Below are 20,172 nucleotides of genomic sequence, written 5' to 3'. Positions count from 1 at the left end.
CGTCCTCCTCCTCTTGCTCCTCCTTCTCCTGCCGGTGCCCTCGGCAGCCGCTCGGGCAGCCGGCTCCTCCTCTCCCTCCCTCCCCCTGCTCTTGCACTCTCCCCGCTAACTTTCCCGAGCCCCGACCCGCGGCGCAGAGCTCCGGGCGGCTTCGCGGCCCACTGCAGACCGCGGGCTGCGCGCGGCTGCGCCCTGTACCCCGTCCCGGCGCCCCCGGCGCGCTCCGGAGACCACACAGCGATGCCCGGGGCCGGGGACCGAGGCGCAGCCCGGGCGAAGTGGCTGGGCGCTGGGCTTTTGGGTAAGACAACCCCGGCTGGATCCCTTCTCTTTCTCCACCCTCTTCCCCCCGGGGAGGGGACACTTAGAAGAGAAGTGCCTCGGACCCGGTGGGCTCCGGAGTGCGGCATGGTGCGGAAGGAGCACCCGTTTCTTGCCGGCCGCCCGGCTCAGACGGCTGCGCTCCCTGGGGACCGTGCGCCTCCCCCGCCCCAGCGGTGGCCAGCCCCGTGATTAGTTCTTCGCTGTCTCTGGCGCCTTCAGCTCCAGGCTTCTGGAGCTGCATCTCGGGGGCTGCAGCACGGGTCTCCCGGGTTCCGAGGTTTAGGCGTGCTGGGGGAGGGTGCCTGTGCCCTGGGTGTAGGGAATGCCAGGGGGTTGCACGTGTGACTGTTGGGATGGTGGTTTCTACCCCTGCCCAGAGGTGTTTGCAGCTTGGATGCTTGTTGCCCAGGCATCTGGCGGGGGGTAGAGAGGGGTGCAGGGGGGGGCGGAGGGGGGCTCCCCTTCCTCCTGGCCCTTTTTCTGTTTGTCTCCTCTGCCCCCTATCTCCTCCAGTGCCCACTGTCTTCCCTGAGGCTCCACACCAAGGACTGGAGAAGGTTGGAGGGACTTGGAGGACTGTTCAAGCCTCCTTTTAGGAAGGATCTTGTCTCTCTTCTTACTAAGAGATTCCACAGGGAGGACCTGTTTAACCTGCTCTCAGCTCTTCATTTTTGGGATGAATATGAAGACCGAGGAGATACATCCAGAGGACACAAAAGGAACAGAGTCTTAATATCTATTAATATGTACATGATGGTTTTGCATGGCGAACTCCAAGAGATTAGGGAATGATATTACTCCAGAATATAATCTCCTTGTAAAGTGTAGCTGGATTTCAGTGTAAGCCGACTCCAGCTCTGGCACCTGCACCTCTTCCTGTTTGTATTTGTCAGATTTGGCTTTTGGCAGCTCCCCTCTTGGGGCTGGGCCCATGATGGAGACATTTGTGCTGAAAACAGGGAGACCGGGCTTTTAAGGGCAGTCGCTGCTGTTTCCGCAAATGTAACTAGACCGTATGCAGACCTGCCTTGGTGGCACATGGTAGTGGAGGGGAGAGAGTATTTCTCTCACTCAGGAGCCACTGATTTATTTATACCCCCACAGCTGGAGAGAAGACACTGGTGTTTTCTCCTGTCTCTTTGGCACAGATGTGTGCTGGTTTCACCGTGACCCTAATGAACTTGGCCTCCGTGAGGTCTAAGGCACCTCTTCATGGGGTGGGCACAGTGCCGCTGCACACCAGCTCCCCCCCCCCCATCTCTGATCAGCTCAGGTTCCCACTGTGACCATGGCTGGGGTAAAAGGTCACTGGGGACTTCACAGCATGCAGTCATTAATCCAGCCCACTTATCAACACCTCTGGCTTTCCTTCCGCCTACTGCCCGGCTGGGTGGTGGGACGCCAGTGCCCGGGCCATTAAAATAGTTATAGAACCACCGTGGGAAGCCACACTACACACTGGGGGAGGACTGTGGGCAGAGTCTTGGTCCTTTTCTCCAGAGGGGAGGCGCCACCTCCTGCAAGGACTGTTCAGCTGCGCAGACTAGGTGGAGCAGGAGCCCGTCAGAGCAGGCTTGGATGAGTCCCTGAGCTACCCTCTGGGAGCGCAGGAGAAAGCAGAGTGATTTCTAGGTGGGAGACTTGCAGGCTCCAGAACTGGTCCCGCCTGCTGCTCCCGCCCCTCTGGTTTGCAGAGGGAATACCACCAGGGGCCTCCTTTGGACCTTGCCCAGGTGGCCACTGCTGAGCCCGCACGCGGGCACTGCTTTGAGCTTGGGCCGCAGACGCCATCCTTGCCCTCAGGCCGGTAGGGGAGATGCAGAGGCGACTGGACAGCCAACTGAAGAAGCTCCCTGGCAGCATCAGAGCTGGCAGGCAGTTTGGAAACTATATCACAGAGCTCCCCTAAGGATGAGGAAGCCAGGGTTCAGAGAGAGAAGGTGACTCGCACAGCATGGCCAGTCGATGGTCAAGTGGGACAGAATCCAGGTCTCTTGGGCCCCGTCAGACCAACGTGACTCCCAGTGGACTAAAGTCTGCAGAGAGGGAAGGCCGACGGGATTGGGCAGATGAACTGAGGGAGGGGTGAGGCAGGCGGTGACAGAGGCCTGGGGGCCCAGACAACTGCAGAGCCTGGGCACGGAGCGGTAGGCTCCCAGCAGTCCTCCACCCCCAGTGCCCTGGCCTCATGTCAAACTCAGCCTCACAGACAGACTACAGATTTCTCCTAACCTCACACGGTAGCCCTCTCTTCAGTGGAGAAAGAGTTTCCAGGGTTGAACTATTGCAGCTGAAGATTCTGTGGGTGCCAGTCCCTTCCTGAGCTTGTAACTGGTACTATATCTGTCCTGCCCACCCCTTCCTTGTTCCCTGATTTGCTTAATTGCTGTGATCTGTGTTTAATTATCACTTGTGAGGGCGCTATGTTGCGCAACCCTCCTTCCCTGGGTATGTGTTTATTAAGGGCTTGTTTAATGAGAACACAATTAAGGAGAGGGCGCTCAGACCCGCTCAGAGGAAAGGAAAGGAAAGGGGAGGTAAGGAGTTCACGCAGAAGAGAGCGGGAAAGGGGAGAAGTGGGTGGGGGTGGGGTTTGAATCTGGACCTGGTGATTGGTTTTTTCTGGAGATGCTGCCCTGTGGGGTGGCCCAAAGCCCTTCTGCCAGTCTGCCCCCTGCTGGGATCTGTGTGAAAGGTAGGCCTGGGGCACAGAGTGTCCTACCTCGCCCTCTTGCTGAGTATGGGGAATCCCTGCATAAGCCGAGGCACCCATTCTGTGGCCTCTGCAGGAGCAGGGCCAGGCACACCGTTTGGGCTTGTTGGCAAAGCTGGTTTTGTTGAGCACCAGTAGTCTCTCAGGGGCATCTTCTGTCTCAACAAAGCTCCTGGGGGTGGGCAGGAAGTAGGCAGGTTGCCTAGGGAGAGGGAGCTGCAATCTTTCCTTTGTCTCCGGGCTCAGGGGCCTTGGCTTGCCCAGCCCTGCCTCCCACAGCCCCCAGGGCCTGCACCCCAGGAGGGGTCCTGTCCTGCTGCCTCGGCCCACTTTCTGCCTCTCAGCTCTAACTTTGAGCCTGTCTGAGTCCCCCGGGGCCAGAGAGTATCAGCTTCCCTATTACAGTCAGCCTGTTTCCGCCTGCCATGCCAGGCAAGCCCTTGGAGCTAAACTTAGAGTCCGGGCCACCTTGCCCCTCTTTCCTCCCTCCCCTCAGGGTGTGTGTGTGTGTGTGTGTGTGAGATTGATCCTTGGATGTGGGAAAAGATGGCAGACCATTTCCTGCCTTGGCATTTGCCTTGGAATATCTGCTGGGGGCCCGAAAATTCCGGCTGGTGTGCACCTTTAATAATAAGATTTGCATATGCTGAGTACTTTTATTACTTTAGTGAAACTTGGGAGTCCCGAGTCGATCCTCAGACAAACCCCCGCAGCACTTGAGGATGGGCAGGGCCAAGGGCTTCAGGGAGTCGCCAGCTAGCTGGTTAGGGCCTTTCAGTGAGCAAAGGCAAAGCTTTGGGGCTCAGGGTGGGATTCCACAGGATCACGAGGACTTGCTCATCAATCCCATGATGCCGGAAAGAGGCCCCTAATCCCAGATACATACGTGCACACACTGGAATTCTAAACAGTTGAAATTCTTTTTTTTTTTTTAAAGATTTTTATTTATTTATTCCACAGAGATAGAGACAGCCAGCGAGAGAGGGAACACAAGCAGAGGGAGTGGGAGAGGAAGAAGCAGGCTCATAGCGGAGGAGCCTGATGTGGGGCTCGATCCCATAACGCCGGGATCACGCCCTGAGCTGAAGGCAGACGCTTAACCGCTGTGCCACCCAGGCGCCCCAACAGTTGAAATTCTAAGCAGCTTCTTTACTCGGGGGGATCGGCCGCGTGGGAAGAATGAGCTCCATGAGGTGGTACCGGGTGCGAGTACAAACTGTGTGAATGGCCCGGAGACATTCTTGGCTGACACTGGTCATTAAGTGAGGGGAGCCCTGGTTACTTCTAGACCTGTGATGAAGGCCAGACCTGTCCTCCTCCCTCCTTCCAGACACCACCCTCCTCTACCTGCAGGATGCCTAGGTCAGAGGGACGGGCTCACCGAAGCCCTTCTTGTGTTTTGTAAGACTGTGTTTTGGCTTTACACCAAGCTCAGGAGGTAGGAAAGACAGCCATCTCAGTTTGGGGGTGTGCACGCAGGATGTGGCATCCTGACTTTTTCAAGGTCAGCAGGCAGAGCGGGGCCTGCCTTGCACCTGCTGAGCAGCCCGCTGCTGGCCTGGCCATGCCACAGAAGCACTCCTCTGGGGCCTCTAGTAGATCAACGCCTGCCCGTGCTCCCTCCTCTCCCCTCAGCGCAGCCTCCCAGGTGAGAGAGCATGGGAGACAGCCCCCCCCCCCCAGGCTTTCCTATGCACAAGCCTCTCGGACAGAGCAGGCAGGGCTTCCAGATTGCTGGGAGGAGGTGCAGTGCAGAGGCCGGGCTTGCCCACTCTCTCCGATGCCTTAACCTGGGTAGGGCTCTGGACTTTTCCGTGAAAGTCTCTGTGCCTTTCCCTTGTCCCCTCCAGGCTATGGTGAGAATGGCAGGGTTTCGCTGTGGGACTCCTGAGTGTATTAGCTAAGTCATCCACATAGGCACACACTAATCAGGCAGAAATGTGCACTGTCATGAGCTAGACCTTAAAGAAGTAGTTTGTCCTCTGTTCTGGACTGTTCTTTTGCTCTTTTTTGGCTTCTACCTGTTTAAAGCGGATCGAAAGATTTTCCTTTTGATGTGTGTTTTTGGTGCTCTTGGGTATCCCATTCTGGCTGGGGTGGGGGAGGTGATCTGACCCCTGACTTGAGTTCCCCCATCTTCCTCAGGATCCAGGTTCCTGCACAAGGGGTGCCAGTGAGCGCTGGAGGCTGGAGCTATGGGATTCCTTGGCGCTTGGGCCCCGCGGGATGCCTGTGGTTATCACGAAGCTTCTCCTGGGGCCTTTCCTGTCATAGCTCTGTACTCTGTTCCTTGGTTTGGAGGAACAATGGGGGTCAGAAGCAGAGCTGGGTTCTCCTACAAAAGGGCCGTCATCCAGGCTGGAGGGGTGGACGCTCCTGTCTGGGCCCTGTCCCTAGGCCTCTGGGGGAGGTGTGCTGCAGGGCAGGAGCAGAGGCAAAAAGAAAGCCAGGAGCGAAAGCAGAGCTAAGCCTCAACAGTGTGAATTCGGCTTATTCCACCCACTGGGGGTGTGGCCTTGAGCAAGTCAATTTCTCTGAGCCTGTTTCTTCATTTTGTACATTGAGGATAAAAATAATAACCACCTCACAGGATTAGTATGAGGATTAAGTGAGACAGTGTATATAAAATACCTGTCCTTTCTTATAGGAAGTGCTCAGTCCCAGCTTCCCCATTTACTCTGTGGCCCTGGGCTAGTTACTTAACCTCTCTGAGCCTCAATTTCATCATCTGTAAGATGAGAAAAATTATGCCTACCTCTTGGTGTTCTTAAAGTTGGCGTTCATATGTATAAACCCTCTAGCACCGTGGTTCTGGAAGCGTTGTCCCTGACCCCAGCATTCCCTGGCAACATTTAGAAATGCAAGTTCTCAGGCTCTCGACCTACTGAATCAGAAACTCCAGAGGTGGGGCCAAGCCCTCTGTCGCCCTCCAGGTGATTCCGATGTTCTCTCAAGTTGCAAAGCCCCTGCTCTAGAACATTTCCTGGCACCTAAAAGCCAGTCCAAGAACGAGGGCTAACTTCTCAGCCCTGATGCAAACTTCAGTGGGGCAAGTCCTGCTACATTAGGATGTAAGAGAGGATTTTTTTTTGCTTTGGGGCTTTGGAATGCTAGAAATGATTCTTGTTGACCTTAGGCAAGTCTCTGTGCTTTGTTGTTTCATCTATAACAGGAACCTATCATAGTATGTCACTCATAGGATGGGGGTGAGGATCAAATGGGCCTATCAGCTATTATGGACGGTGGCAGGGGTCATGGTGGGTCACCGGACCACTAGCTGTTCTTCCTGACCAGAGGTAAGAGCGCTCCACTCTGCCTTCAGAAGCTGGGGTGATGTGAAGAAGCCGAGAGGAGCCCCGAGGGCAAGAAGCCAGGGAAGGCAGCTCTCCTGCGAGTCTTCTCTGTCATTTAAAAAGCACTGCTTAGGTGAGCAAAGCAAGAGGAAACTGGTTAGGGGCTGTGAAGGGATCGAGGTAGACAAAAGAGAGCGAGGATGGGAGAAAGAGCAAGGTTGTGTACCTTTAAAACGAAGATGACCCTGGCTGTCTTGGGAACACCACCAAGTCTGGGGACTGCCTACAGAGCCGAGAGCAGACCTGGGCTGAGCGGTGGGGTTTCAGGGGGCCCGGCCAGGACACCTGGTCAGCACAACCGAGTCTCTTCCCACATGGGGCCTGTAGTCCTGTCTCCATGGTGGGCAGTAAGAATAAGGGATCAGTGTGGGAACACCTCTAGCGCTGGTGCTCCGGGAACTTGCTGGAGGTGCAAACAGCCAAGAGAAGGTGCAGTCTGGGAGGAAATACCAGGGAAACTTCAGGACAGGAATTAGTGCGGCCACATGGCAGCTCTCCGGTGCCCACTAAGCTCTTGAGTCAGACCTGGGTTCGGATTTCAAGTACCCCTAGAAGTGGTACAACTTTGGGCAAGGCACTTTGCTCTTCTGAGCCTCACATTTCCGCCTGTAAAATGTAGGATCAGTAATACCTCTCCTACAGGTGTGGGGTGGAAATGAAATGGGATTATCCTCTTGCAGCCCTAGCAAGGCTCTGGGCCCAGAAAGGGGAGCACTGGGAACCTGAGTAGGACTCTTTCTGAGACCTCAGATGTCCCCTTCACCTCCAGGCAAGGACATCACCTACGCTTCTTATCCTGACGCCCCCCCCCCCCCCCCGACCTTGAGGTACACTGGGGTCTCTCCTCCAGGACTTTGTAGGACAGGAGGAGGGCCAGGTCCCTTTACAAGGATTCATGAGGGGGGGAGTCCCAATGGCCAAGAGTGGAGACTAGTGGTTTCCACTCATCCAAGCGGCAGGGGTGGTACTGACATTCTGGGGAGTGGGGTGCGAGGGCGGCGGTGGAGTGGGGGTGGGGGTAGGGATGGGGAAGAGCTGGGGAGGCGGGCAGGGGGCGTTCGAGGGACGTTCCCAGGATGTGGGCCGGAGAGGGCCTGCGGGGCTTGGGGGCGGGTCGGGAGGGGCCAGCCGTCCTGCGCCCTCTCCACGCCGCCCCTCCTCTCCAGCATCCCCGAGGTCGGGAATCAGGAATCGACCACCGGTGTCTCCCGTCCTCCCTCCCAATTTCTCTCCTGCGATCGGGCTCCGAGCGCCGCGCTCGTCCCGCCCGGTGCCGCCGCGTCCCATCCCGGCCTGGGCCGGCTCCCTCCTGTTCCCATGGTCCCCGCCGCTGGCCAGAGGGTGCGGGTCCTGGCCGGCCCCCCACGGTTGCGCGGGAGGTGGCCCTCCGCCTCTCCGCGTCTCGGGGCCGGTGGGAGCGTCCCGGACCCGGGGATGAGAGGCCGCGGCGCAGTGTCTCTTCTTCACCTTCTTCACCGCGAGGTACCAGGCTCCAGCACCCACCCTCCGCCCCAGCCCCCTCCCCCACCCCCACCCCACCCCACCTCACCCCCAATCCGGGAAATGTAACGACGGGGCCGCGCACCGTCCTAAGGGAAACTCCCACTGTAAACAGGAGGAGCCCGTTCCGCGCTTGGGGTGGTGCGGGGGTGGCACTTACGGGGACTGCATTTGCGGGGACTGCACCCGCAGGGTAGAGGCGCAGCCTCGCGGCAAGGGCCTAGTTTTCCTGGGTTGGGGTGACCTCTGGTGGTCATCCCGAGCGCCACACGGGCAGCTCCCTAGCCCAGGCCAAGGGGGAGAAACCAATTAGGGCGGGTGGCTCAGGCAGTGTTAATGGAAGTAAAGAGAACCGTCCTCCCGAAGCTGATACACAGGGTGACAGCGACCTCCCTGCCAGGCCAAGCTGCTCCTCCCGGCCGGAGTGTCCTTTTCCAGAGCTCCAGGCTGGAGGTTACGGTGGGGTTTTATTAAGGGAGGTGGTTCCTGTCACACAGGTCTCTTCCTGCTCCCGGTGTCCCTGTCGCTGGAGGTGTCTGTGGGAAAGGCCACCACCATCTACGCTGTCAACGGCACGGAGATCCTGCTGCCCTGCACCTTCTCCAGCTGCTTTGGCTTCCAAGACCTCCACTTCTGGTGGTCCTACAACAGCAGTGATACATTCAGGACTGTACGTAGTGGGGGAGGGGACAGGACAGCTAAGATCCTCCTCCTTTCCCTGTCACCTCACCCCTGCCTCCCTTTACCCTGCGCTGGTCCCTTTTGGACTGACCTCTCTGTGATGGTCCCAAGAATCTACCTTTTGTTTCCTTTCTCCTAGCATTCTTTCCAGAGCCTGTTCAGAAGGATCTAAGTGGGAGGGATGCTTAGATGGTGTTGCCAGAATTTGGGGTTTGTTGGAATTCTTGCCTAGAGTCCTTTGTCTGGTCTGAAGAAACGCCTGAAACTTGGATTGCTTGTGTAAAAATAATTTAATTTAAAAAACAGGAGAGAGAAAGACCTTTGGAAGGCTTGGAGAGAAGAAGGAAGAAGAGTCCAAATGTGAGAAGGGCTGGGGAACTGGACCTAGAAAGAAGGGAGAGGAAGCTAGGGAAGAGAAAGTTCTTCTGCAGGAGCTGTGGGCTGGAGGTGGGGTTGGACCAGTCGACAGGTGTTTAGTGAGTACTCACTGTGCAGTCTTGTAGGGGACCCAAAGTGTACATAAGGAAGCCACAAGAGACCAACTCTGGATGTAATTAAACACTGGGTTCAGAGCCGTTGATGGACAGTGCCGTAGGATTGATCCAGGTCTCGACGGAGGGCCAGAATTCAGATGGACAGGGGGCAAGCTGTCAGCAAAGGCTGTGGGTGGTGGTGGTGACAGAGGGAAATGAGAGTGGTAATTGCCGGAGCCATTACGTAAAAGGCTTTTATGAAGAAAGAGATAAAAGCTGTGCTATGTTCCAGGGAGATCTTAATGACAGAAAATGGGTTTAGCTTGAAGCAAGTGAAATTCAGGTTAGACAGGCAGCACTATTGGTATTGGAAGGAAACCAAGTGGGGGAAGCGCCTCTGGCTGCAGGCTCTCTCTGGACCCAGACAGGGAGACACCCAAGGAATGGGTTGGAGTGATGCCATGACTCTTGAGGACCCTGATTCTTTCTGGCCACCTCTTCCCCATGCCCTTCGCCCTGTAGCTCATAGACGGGACGGTGAAGAATGAGAAGTCTGACCCCAAGGTGAAGTTCAAAAATGATGATCGCATCACTCTGGAGGGTTCCACGAAGGAGAAGATGAACAATATTTCCATTCTGCTGAGGAACCTGGAATTCACCGACACAGGCAAATACACCTGTCATGTGCAGAACCCCAAGGAGAATAATTTTCAGCACCAGGCCACCATCTTCCTCCAAGTCGTTGATAAACGTAAGCAGTGGGGGCCGGGACCAGGGCAGTGGAGTGGGAAGCACGGCAGGGTGCCCCACTCAGTGGGGTCAAATGGCATGTCGGTCAAATATGCTTTCAAAAGTTACTGGAGTCACATCTGGAGGCTCAGATAACGTAGCTCCAATACCTATTGTGTGCTGAATAGCTTATGATACACGCTTAGCCCCTCCGAGCCCGGTTTTCCTCGTCTGTAAAATCTGCATCATCCTAGGGTGCTCGAGAGAAGTAGGGACGGGACACACGAGTGGCTCGTGGTGGCAGAGTTTGCTGTGTGTGCTGATGACTGCTACTCTCGTGCATTCCCCTCGCCACTGTTGAGCGAATGCCAGGCATCAAACCAAAAATAACACGAATGACCCCAGTGTTCTTCCGAGGAATTTACAGTCCAGGGTAGGAGAGAAGACAGGTAAACCAAGGACTGATAGAGGGGCAGAGCAGGCAGAACCGCAGGCAACTAAGATTGATGAGAGTGGCCACTCCCCTCTGGAGCTGAAACCCCACTGGAGTCCGCTACAGGGGACCAGTGGGCCAGTGAAGAAGCCTGTGAGGAGCAGCCATACGACCCTCGCCACTAGAGGTCGTTAGAGAAGGGGCTGGAGGTGGGGCTTATTGGACAGGGAGCCTGGAAGGCTTAAGGAGGCACAGAAATAGAGAAAAAAGGAAGGGATCTGCACTAGGGCTCTGGTTGTGCTGCATTTCTTCGGTGCCTGGGGACTCACTGCTCTCCTGGATGAAGTGGGGTGCTTGGAGAGAGAGAGAGAGATGCCCATGAGTTCACGGTTGGCTGTGCCAAGGGCAGAGCCAGAGGCCATCCAGGCAGCTTGCTCTGAGCCGGGAGGCTCCTGAGGCAAGGCTGGCACCTATTCCTCTTCGTCTGGATGCCATCCCACTTCGTTCTCAGGCTTTGCAGGAGGGAAGAGGAGGGGAAGAGAACCGACATTTATGGAGCATTTTGGGGTGCCAGGCACTGAGTTAGGTGCTGTCCCTTACCTTTGCACCTTTGTCCCTCACATGTCCCTTTGGAGGGAACTTTTCTCCATTTTTACAGATTCCTTCATTCATCTAATCAACAAATATTTATTGAGCACCTGCTTTTGTGGCCCCTGCTAGGTGCTGAGGATACAGCATGAGCAGGGTAGACAATTTCCTGCCCTTGTGGAGATTTCCTTCTAGTCAGGGGGTGCGTAGTAAACAAAATAAAGAAGAAAATGATGGTGCATAGGGGAACATGGCTGGTGTTGTGGGGACAAAGCAAAATGGGGGGGGAGGGGGTGCCAGCACTGTCACCGGGAAGGCCTCACTGAAGAGGCGACCTAGAAGAAGGACATTTGAGGGAGCGATGAGGATGTCTTTGGGAAGATAGTCCAGGCAGAGGGAACAGCAAGTGCAAAGGCCCTGAGGCAGATACTTGAACATCAAAGAGGCCAATGTGGCTGGAGCAGGGCAAATAGTAAGAAATGAGTCAGGTTAAGCCATATTGTGTGGGGCCTTGTGAGCCTAAGTGAGATGTAAGCCTAAGTAAGAGAGTCACTGAAGAGCTCTGAGCAGAAGAGTTAACCCAGAACGAGCTCTCTGGGGGGCCAAGAATAGACAGTGAAGCGAGGAGTCCAGTTAGGAGGCTCCTGCAAACATCCAGGCCAGGATGTCTTGAGCCAGTGTGGTTCTGAGAGGTCAGATTCTGGAATTTTTAGGTTAGGGCCATTAGGATTCTCAGGTGGATTGGATGTGGGGTTTGGAGAAGGGAGGGGTCAAGGATGACTTTAATATTTTGGTCAGAACAACTGGAAGGATGGCATTTTCTCAGCAGAGGTGGGGAGATGGTGAGTGGGGCAGGTTCTGGAAGTCAGGAGTTCAGTTTTCAGATGAGGAAACTGAGGGAGAAGGCTTAAGTGACCAGCTCAGGGTTACAGGCCCATTAGTGACTGCCGAGATCCTGGAGTTAGAATCCAGACGCCCTGACCCCAAAGTCTACTTGCCACATAAAAGTTGTTACAAGGAGAGTCTTGATTTTTCCTGTGTGGACAAAGAAGACCCAGAAAGAGGCAATGACATTTTTAATGTGGGTGTTTGGGGGCCAAGTCAAACCCGCTGTGGGCCCTGAGTCTGAATTATTCCAGAACTGTGTGTGTGTGTCTGTGGGAGGGTATGTGTGTGGAGGGGGTGGGGGAGGAACCTCTTTGTGTTGTGCCTTAGCCTGGTAGGCGCCATGTTCCATCTTCCGCTTCCTGCTGCAAGGCTTGGGGAGGGCTGGGGGCTGGGTGGGGGCGGGTTGGAGGGCTGTAGCCATTGGGCTGCCATCCTGCTGGGCTCCAGTGGACTCCTGCTCCCCTCGCCCACCCCCTTCTCTCCCTGCTCTGGCCATACAGTGGAAGAAGTGGACAACACCGTGACCCTCATTATCCTGGGCGTCGTGGGTGGGGTCATCGGGCTCCTCATCCTCATCCTGCTGGTCAAGAAGTTCATCGCCTTCCTCATCAAGAAGACTCAGGAGAAGAAGTGAGTTGACTCCATTGCACGCTGCTGTCCTCCCACCGGCCCACCACCCACTCCTGTCTTGTGTTGTGGGTGTTCCCAGCATCATCTCATTCCACTGTCATCTGCCCCCATCCACCTTCATCCTTCTGTCCGTCCCCCCATCCCATCCTCTCTTCCCACTCCTACCACTCTTTCCTGTCTCCCAGCCCCTCTTCCTCTCCCTCCCGCTGCGTGTTTATGGAGCACACTGAGTTCCCTGTGTACATGGACTTGCTCTGCCTCATCCTGCTGCCTTCCTGTCCATCCCATTAGCTTCTCTCTTTCCATTTGTACTTCCCCAACCTAAGTCCCACCAAAAGATTTAGATGCCTTGTTTTTTTTTTCATCAGAGAAAGGCAAGATTCCATGTACAAAAACTCTAAAATGGGAAGACCCCTCTAGAGAGATGGGAATCTTACTGTGAGACTCTGGAAGTTCACATGGGAGGACTCTGAAAAAAAACCTAAAAAGGCCAATAGGGCCTTCCAGAAGCCCCAGGCCGAGCTCAGGTTTGAGACAGACATTTCTAAGGGGGAAGGGGAGTAAAGATGGGGAGGTCGAGACGGTACGAGTCCCAGGCTCAGAATTGCCAGAACTGTGTCAGGTTCCAGAGAAGCAGGAGTGAATGTAAAAAGGCATTTGGAGGTTGTATTTTTGTTTAAAGATTTTATTTATTTATTTGAGAGAGAGAGAAAGCAAGAGAGAGCACAAGTGGGGGGAAGGGCAGAGAGAGGGAGAAGCAGACTTCCCACTGAGCAGGGAACCCAATGCGGGACTCCATCCCAGGACCTCAGGTAGACACTTAACAGACGGAGCCACCCAGGTGCCCCTGGAAGTTGTATTATCAGCAGGAAAGATGAGAGGAGGCACTGGAGCAGAGAGGGGGGTAGCGGCAAGGAGATGCAAGGGGGAAGGGAGAGCCGCTGTTTCTGTTTCCATCATTCTGCTTTGTTGAGAAGAGGGAATTAGGCTGGAAAGGGCAGAAATCGTGCTGGTAAGAGGGGAGGGAAGCTGAAGGCAGGGGGGAGATGAAGGGGACGGCACTGGGTGGGGGAGCGGGAGGCACTGGCTGAGATGAAGAACTCTTGGATTGTCTCCCTACATCATGGCCAGGGTTTTGGAGATTTTGAGAGGGGCCCGGAGCATGGAGTTAGACCAAATTCTCTTTTTAATAACCAGTTTTGCTATAGCTGGTTAGCAAAACTGGAGAACAGAGTATTCAACATGTGGTTTAAAAACGCCTAGAAAAGAAAACGGCGGTCCTCGGGAGCCCCCACGGGCTCATCGAGAACAAGGCAGACCAGGGGTGCCTGGGTGGCTCAGCCGTTAAGTGTCTGCCTTCAGCTCAGGTCATGATCCCGGGGTCCTGGGATCGAGCCCCGCATTGGGCTCCCTGCTCAGCAGGAAGCCTGCTTCTCCCTCTCCCACTCCCCCTGCTTGTGTTTCCTCTCTCGCTGCCTCTCTGTCAAATAAATAAATAAAATCTTAAAAAAAAAAAAAAAAGAACAAGGTAGACCAAACCTTTTCTTGCTAGGGCTGGTGGGTCTGGAGATGGCTAAGGATGACACCTCTTGTCATTCATTGAATACCTACCATGTGTTAGGCACTCTGCCAGGTACTTATATAATAGCCATAATTTTTATTTTACAGTTGAGCAAGGTGGGGCTCAGAGTGGTGACGCACTTTGCCCAAGGCCACACAGCTAGAAAATGATAGACCTGAGATTTGCATCCTGGCTTGTTTGGTTTCAAAACTTTAACCACTGTCACCATACTCTACTGATTCGGGGAGTATATCCAGAGTTCATTCATTCCTTCTTTCATTTGATGGCTATTTTTGAGGTAGTGTGTACAAGGCACTGTGCCAGGTGCTGTAGGAAATTCTGGAAGGAATGAGATTCTGCCCTTAAGTAAAGAAGACAGGGTGTGTATGCAAATAAATGTAAGACGAGGTAGAGAGGCTGGGTGCCAGCAAAGAGGTACAATAGAATGCTTCAGGGGTTCCGAAGAGGATGGAACACTAGGGAAGGATTTTTGGCTGAAGGACGTTTGTGGTAGGCCTTGCAATACAGATCTACTATAAGCCCTGGGGAGGGTGAGGAGAAGGGGGTTCCAGAACTGCTGAGAGCAGAGGCGGAGAGTCTAGGAAGAGACATGTGTCTGGAGAACAAGGCATTTTGTCAGTTGAGAGAGAGTGGGGGGTGTGGTAGGGGGAAGGAGAGAACAAGCCTGCAGAGGGCATTGGGGGGAGACCCCTGGGGACCTGGGAGTCTGGGCTGAGATTGGCTTTCTTCCTGGATGCAGTGGAGCTGGAAGGCTTTCAGGGCCTGGCATGATCAGAGGGCTTTGGAAGAGAGGGTCTGGCCTTGGTGAGCACAGGGACCGGGTCGGGGGAGGCTGGAGGAGACAGACCACGGGGAAGCCTGAGAGGGGTCCTCTGAGCATGAGGAAAGCCTGCATGAACAGCAGAGATGGGGTGGCTTCCCGAGAAGAAGGGAGGTGTTAGACAGCATCTCAGGGTTTCCACTCGTGGGCAGATCCCCCTTCCTCTTTTCCTGCTCATCTTTTTTGGTCTCAATTTCTGCAACATGTCTGGAGAGCCCTCCCTGATCCCTGGGTGGATGCGTCCTTGGTAAACCCTTCGTTCTGTCATTCATCGCATTGTATTGTGGTTACTTATTTAACGTCCCATTCTCTGGAAGACCGTAGATTTTCTGAGAGCAGGCACCCTTCTAGTCTGACGCAGGGCTTGTACCCCGTAGATTCTCAGTAAAAAATTTGGAGTGCTTGGGAGGACACCTAGGTGGATAGGAATTGTCTGGGTTGACTATACCCTAGGTATAGAGATGTGTAGCTAGCTAGCTAGCTTTATCTGAATAGTTGTATGAACAGTGGTCTTTAGTGGTATGCCACAGGGCTCTGCTTATTCGTTGTTATTAAGATTCAAATTACACCAGGAATGAAACCAAGTTTCCAGGAACCTAGTGACTGGGTAGGAGAACAAAATTGGGACCTAGGAGGAGCTCAATAGGCTGGAGCCATGGACTAAATTTTACAAGACAAAATGGATGAGGATGAAAGAGTAAGTCCTTCCTGAAGGCCTCAAAGCTGGCTACACACGTCCAGGGGGAGGCTGACATGGTTTGGCTACAGCAGCTGCGAAACAGGCTTGGAAGTTTCCGGAGCAGAAAGCACGCCATGATGGAGCCGTCAGGTCTTCCCTTGAGAGCTCTGCAGAGCCTGGGTGCTGCCCGTGACGTGGGACATACTCACTCTGGAGCATGTCCAGCTCCGGGCGGTCGGGTTGGGGAGCCTCCCGGGGGGTGTCTTCCCACGTAACCGTCTCTTCTTCCCGCTGCTGTCTCCCCCGTCCCACCACACTCTGCTCACACCTGCCTTCCCTGCTGCCGGGATGTCTGCCTGCTCTGCTCCTTCCGTGAGCATTCTTCTACCTCTGGTCACAGCCAGCTCAGACAGGAAGGGGGTCTGGGGGGAGCTCTTTGCCCTTGCCATACTGCCTGCTGGCCTGCCCCCTTCCCCCCAGGTTGGCACAGCCTGGGAATGCACATGATTTGGCTTCCCCTGAGCGCTGATCCCTGGGACCAGTACCTGGTACCCTTGCCTTCTGCCACGCTGGGACGACTAGGAGATGGTGGGTCTTACCGGGTCCTGTCTGCGTGCCAGGCACTGTTCTAGGTGCTCCCCCCACGAAGAAGGTGCCATCACCACATCCATTTTATAGATGAGGAAACCGAGGCCCAGAGAGGTTGGGTGACTTGACCTCTTGCCACCTTTGCCTGACCGAAGGCCAGGGAGAGGGCACAGGGCTGGTGGCGGGGCCCAGGCTCCTGTCCACAGCTGACCCCTTACTCCGGCCTCTCTCCTCACCACCTCACCAGTGCCCTCTCCTCCTCTCTCCCTCTCCAGGAAGGAGTGCCTCGTGAATTCCTCAGGGAATGATAACACAGAGAACGGGTTGCCTGGCTCTAAGGCGGAAGAGAAACCACCAATCAAAGTGTGAGCCCCCGCTGGGGGCCAAGCAGCCACCCGGGCCTCACTTGCTGTTGATGAACTGATGCTTGAGCCATGTCCGTGAACCCACGTGCCTGAGACGCCTGCTGCTTGGCTCCAACTGTAGTCTTTCTGGGGAGAAACTGGGGTCCTGCCCAGCCAGCCCCCCCTTCCCCCAGCCAGGGCTCCCCAGGGATGAGGGTTGGCCAGGGGAGGGGGTCTGTGGAAAGTTCAGGAAAGGAAAGGAGAACTGGGTGGTGTGGAGGCTGGGTCCCCTGACACCTGGGGTAGCTGGGGTCTTCTTGAGTTTCCTCACCCTGTATGAGCAATACCTTGGTTTTCCTCCAGATTTCTCTTTAAGAGAGGCTTGGGGGGATCAGTGTGGCCTTCCTCAGTAGCTGGACCCCAGTGAACAATAGTGTGGCGATCTAACCTTTTTGGTGGTGGATGTGGCCTAGAGGACTCCGTACAAGATCGGGGGTGGGAGCCTGATGGAGGGGGACCTACAGTGAGAGGCTTCGATGGATACCTTACCCCCAGGTCCCTCTAGTAAGGCGTTTCCCTTCCTCCCCTCACAGGGTGTCTGGCAGCCCCCTCCCCATCTCCATGCCCCACTGCTGCTTGGAGTCTGTGAACCCTTCCAACTCAGGCTGGCCACCTTGCTCTTGGGGAGTCCCGGCCCCCCTCGCTGCTCCTCTGATCTCTGAGTTCCTGAGGGGCTTGTGAGGGGGGCCCTCCAGCCTTCCTGGAGCACTGGGGTGCTGCCTATGCCTTTCCTAGCATTTCTCCTTGGGGAACCAGGACTGCAGAGGTGGGCGAGCCCATGTCCAGGGCCTCTTGGCCGTTGGGATGCCCACCCCAGCCCCATCAGTGCTGGTTGCCCCTTCTCCTCGGCATGGCGGGCCCATCGCTGCCCCTGGGAGCTCCTGAGCATGCCTCTCCCCCGCTCCTCTTTCCCAGACGGAGCAGGTGGTGTCATCTTGCTTGAGGTGTTGTTCCCTCAAACCCTCCCCTCCTGTGGGTTCACGCCTCCCGTGCGCCTGCCCATCCATCACACCTTCTATCCTGGCCCAGGGTTGTTCACCTCCACCCCAGGGTCAAGGGCTTGCTTTCACCTCAGGGATCCTCTTGTTTCAGAAGAGGGGGCCCTTGGGTTTTCTGGCTGCTTCCTGTTCAGCTGTGTCACCCTCTCCTCCTCCCCCCAAGGTTAGGGAGGAGCAGAGAGAGGGTGCTCAATCTTCCGTTGCTTTCCCAAGAACTGGTTTGCACACCGTGTGTGTGGGGCTGGACTGTGCCTTAGCTCCTCGCGTCCTGGCTCATCCCCTCTGTCTCCTCTCCAGCCTGTGCGGGACAGCCAGCTCTGGTGTACTACTATGAGGGGTCCCCAACCTGCCTCCCAAGGCCGTGCTGGGGACCAGGGAGCTGGGGTGGCGCCACCCATGGCCCCCTGGACAGTGATGGAATCTTGGAGCTGTTGGGGTCCCTGATAGGGAACGCAGTGGTGGTGTCCCCATGGGGCGGGAGGGTTGAAGGGAGCCGTGCGGTGTTAAGGGAGACCTCCACCATCTGCTCCTGCTCCCTTCCTCTCTGATACCCTGTCCTCTGGGCCTGGGAGGGATGGGAGGGGGGTGGCCCCCTTTCCCAGAGGTTCTGGGGACTGCCTCAGGATTCTCCGTCAGAAAGTGGCTGCAGCCCCCCGCCCCCCCAGGCTGGAGGTGGGGGGGGCGTGAGGAGCAGCAGCTCCTGCAGGTGCCTGGCTGTGGCCGTGGCCTGTGGCCCTCACCCTGCCTGATGGGTTTGCAGGGTCCCACTCTGCTCTGCCTCCAGGACTGCCATCCTTGTCCCCCCAGAACCCTAGGCTCAGACTCCGATTTTCCCGGTTCGGGAGCAGACAGACCAGAGCTACCAGCCGTTTGGAAAACTTCTCGTGACTACCTTCCCGAAAACTGCTTTCTTCCCCCTTCCCAGTTCCAGCATTTGAACGAGCTGAATCACCTGGGCTCCTCTTACTCTCTTCAGAGGAGGCCAGGGCATATAGAGCAGGGGTGTGTGTGTGGGGGGAAGCGCCGTCCTCTCCACTCCTGGGTCTACTGTTGACTGATGGGTGGGTCACTCATCTTCTCTGGGCTCAGCTTTTCCCATCTATAAAGTGAGTGTAATCATATGTACCTTACCTCCCAGGATTGTTGTGGGGCTTGGCGAGTTTTTGTTCAAAAAAATCTTTTTGGCTTGGAAAGGGATCTAGGAGGCCAGGCATTATAATGGGAGGAATTGTTCCAAGTCTGTCCTGTCCTCACCTCTGTGTCCCATCCCTAGGAGACACACACACGGACTCACACACATGCACACGCACGCATGCACTTTCTCACTCACTCTTGCTTTCTCTCTCTTCCCACTCCTCCCCCTTGGAATTATTTTAGTCTTTGTAATATTAGAAGCCTTGGCTCTGATGCTTAAAGTTTCTTATCCCTGGCTTTTGTTTGGGAGTTTGTAATAGAGGTGGTATAATAGGGACTGTAGGGACACATTTTTGGTAGCCTCAATGCCTGGGGGCCCTATGGGCATTTAGTGAGTGAAGAATGCTCTATTTCACCCCCACAACAGAGAAGTGTTCGGCCCCAGGGCGAGGTGATTGATGCCCATGGAGGAACACTGGCATGGATTTGCAACAGAATGTCTATGGGCAAAACCACCTTCCCAGGCAGAGCCTCAGTGCGTGCAGATCTCCAGGCCTGGTGAGGGTGTTTCCAGGGCTTGTGGGCTAGAGAGAGCCATTTACAGAATTGATCTTGGGAGCCCTGGAGGCATGCAGCTGTGCTGACAGTAAAGTCAGTGAGACCAAAGACAGAGTCTTTCCCAGCTCCCCATCTTTGACCTCAAAACGGGACCCCAGCATTGAAGGCCTTGGGTTTCTCCCTGGGTGGGAATTGAGCAAAAGGCCATCAGAATGAACCTGGAAGGCTAGAGTCTGGGAGCGGGGGCCAGTGGAGCTCAGGCTTTTCCCACGTGGCTGGCTGACCAGAGCTGGAGGTGAAGCGAGGGGTGTGACAGTGTGCCCCTGAGATGGTGTCAGATGAGGGTGTGTGGGTGGAGACGCATGCTGTGGCCTGGGGGGCTGTGCATGGCAGTGGGGATGTATGGACATATGTGTGCCTGAGATGGGGGAGACTCAGCACATTTGGGGAGCCATCTTCCCTGGCCTGAACTATACCTGTTGGGACACCAGGAGCCTGAGAAAGGATAAGAGACTGAGGGGGACGACCAGCCATGCACTTAGGTTCCATAACTCCATGACTCCCTCCCACTGTTATGGACAGCTGCCAGGAGTGCTGGGGGAGGGAGGACAAGGAGGGGAACTTCTCGAGAAAACCCTACTGCTTGCTTCACCTTACTGTGTCCGAGGTTGGAGTCCCTCCCCTCCCACCTCCCACCTGATATTCAGAGCTTTTGACTATCTTATGCATGGTGTATTCCTTTGGCTTGGATGACAATACCCATAGTCAATTTTTAAATGTAACTATCGATCAAAACAATGCAGCAATGGGTCTGGGAGGCCTCTGGTCCATGGGTGCCTCTGGGAGGCACAGATGTGCACACGCCCAGCAATGACTTGTGTTCAAGCACAGAACGGATGTGATCAACGATCTTGCCTTTATAACACATTTGGCGTTGTAGAATTTTATTTAGCTTTGCCTTGGATGAAATAAAAATTATGTTTAATAGAAATGGCGTGGGGTTTCCATCTTTGGCTTATTGGGAGTTGGGTTCTAGTTTTATTACTTGCCAGCTGTTAATAGGGACAAATTCCTTTATTTCCCTGAGCGCCAGTCTC

General features: G+C 55.2%; 1 protein-coding gene across 1 annotated transcript; it reads left to right on the top strand.

Annotated features, from left to right (window-relative positions):
* On the top strand, nt 1–20,066 carry SCN4B (sodium voltage-gated channel beta subunit 4). The gene is made up of 5 exons (XM_026505664.4): nt 1–301; nt 8,388–8,560; nt 9,567–9,795; nt 12,183–12,312; nt 16,257–20,066. Exons 1-5 carry the CDS (start codon nt 241–243, stop codon nt 16,348–16,350), a joined length of 687 nt encoding a protein of 228 aa, XP_026361449.2. The 5' UTR covers nt 1–240; the 3' UTR covers nt 16,351–20,066.
* The last annotated feature ends 106 nt before the right edge of the window (nt 20,067–20,172 follow it).

This window comes from Ursus arctos, unplaced genomic scaffold (assembly GCF_023065955.2).
Source record: "Ursus arctos isolate Adak ecotype North America unplaced genomic scaffold, UrsArc2.0 scaffold_22, whole genome shotgun sequence".
NCBI lineage: Eukaryota > Metazoa > Chordata > Mammalia > Carnivora > Ursidae > Ursus > Ursus arctos.
The sequence above is the reverse complement of the archived record's forward strand: the minus strand, read 5'-3'. Positions and strand labels throughout refer to the sequence as shown.

Bases quoted from the DNA above. Each gene is read 5' to 3' on its own strand.
- SCN4B (XM_026505664.4), top strand. From the start codon at position 241: ATGCCCGGGGCCGGGGACCGAGGCGCAGCCCGGGCGAAGTGGCTGGGC. The intron at 8,561-9,566 runs GTACGTAGTGGG...TTCGCCCTGTAG, and splicing joins GCAGTGATACATTCAGGACT to CTCATAGACGGGACGGTGAA. The intron at 12,313-16,256 runs GTGAGTTGACTC...CTCCCTCTCCAG, and splicing joins AAGAAGACTCAGGAGAAGAA to GAAGGAGTGCCTCGTGAATT.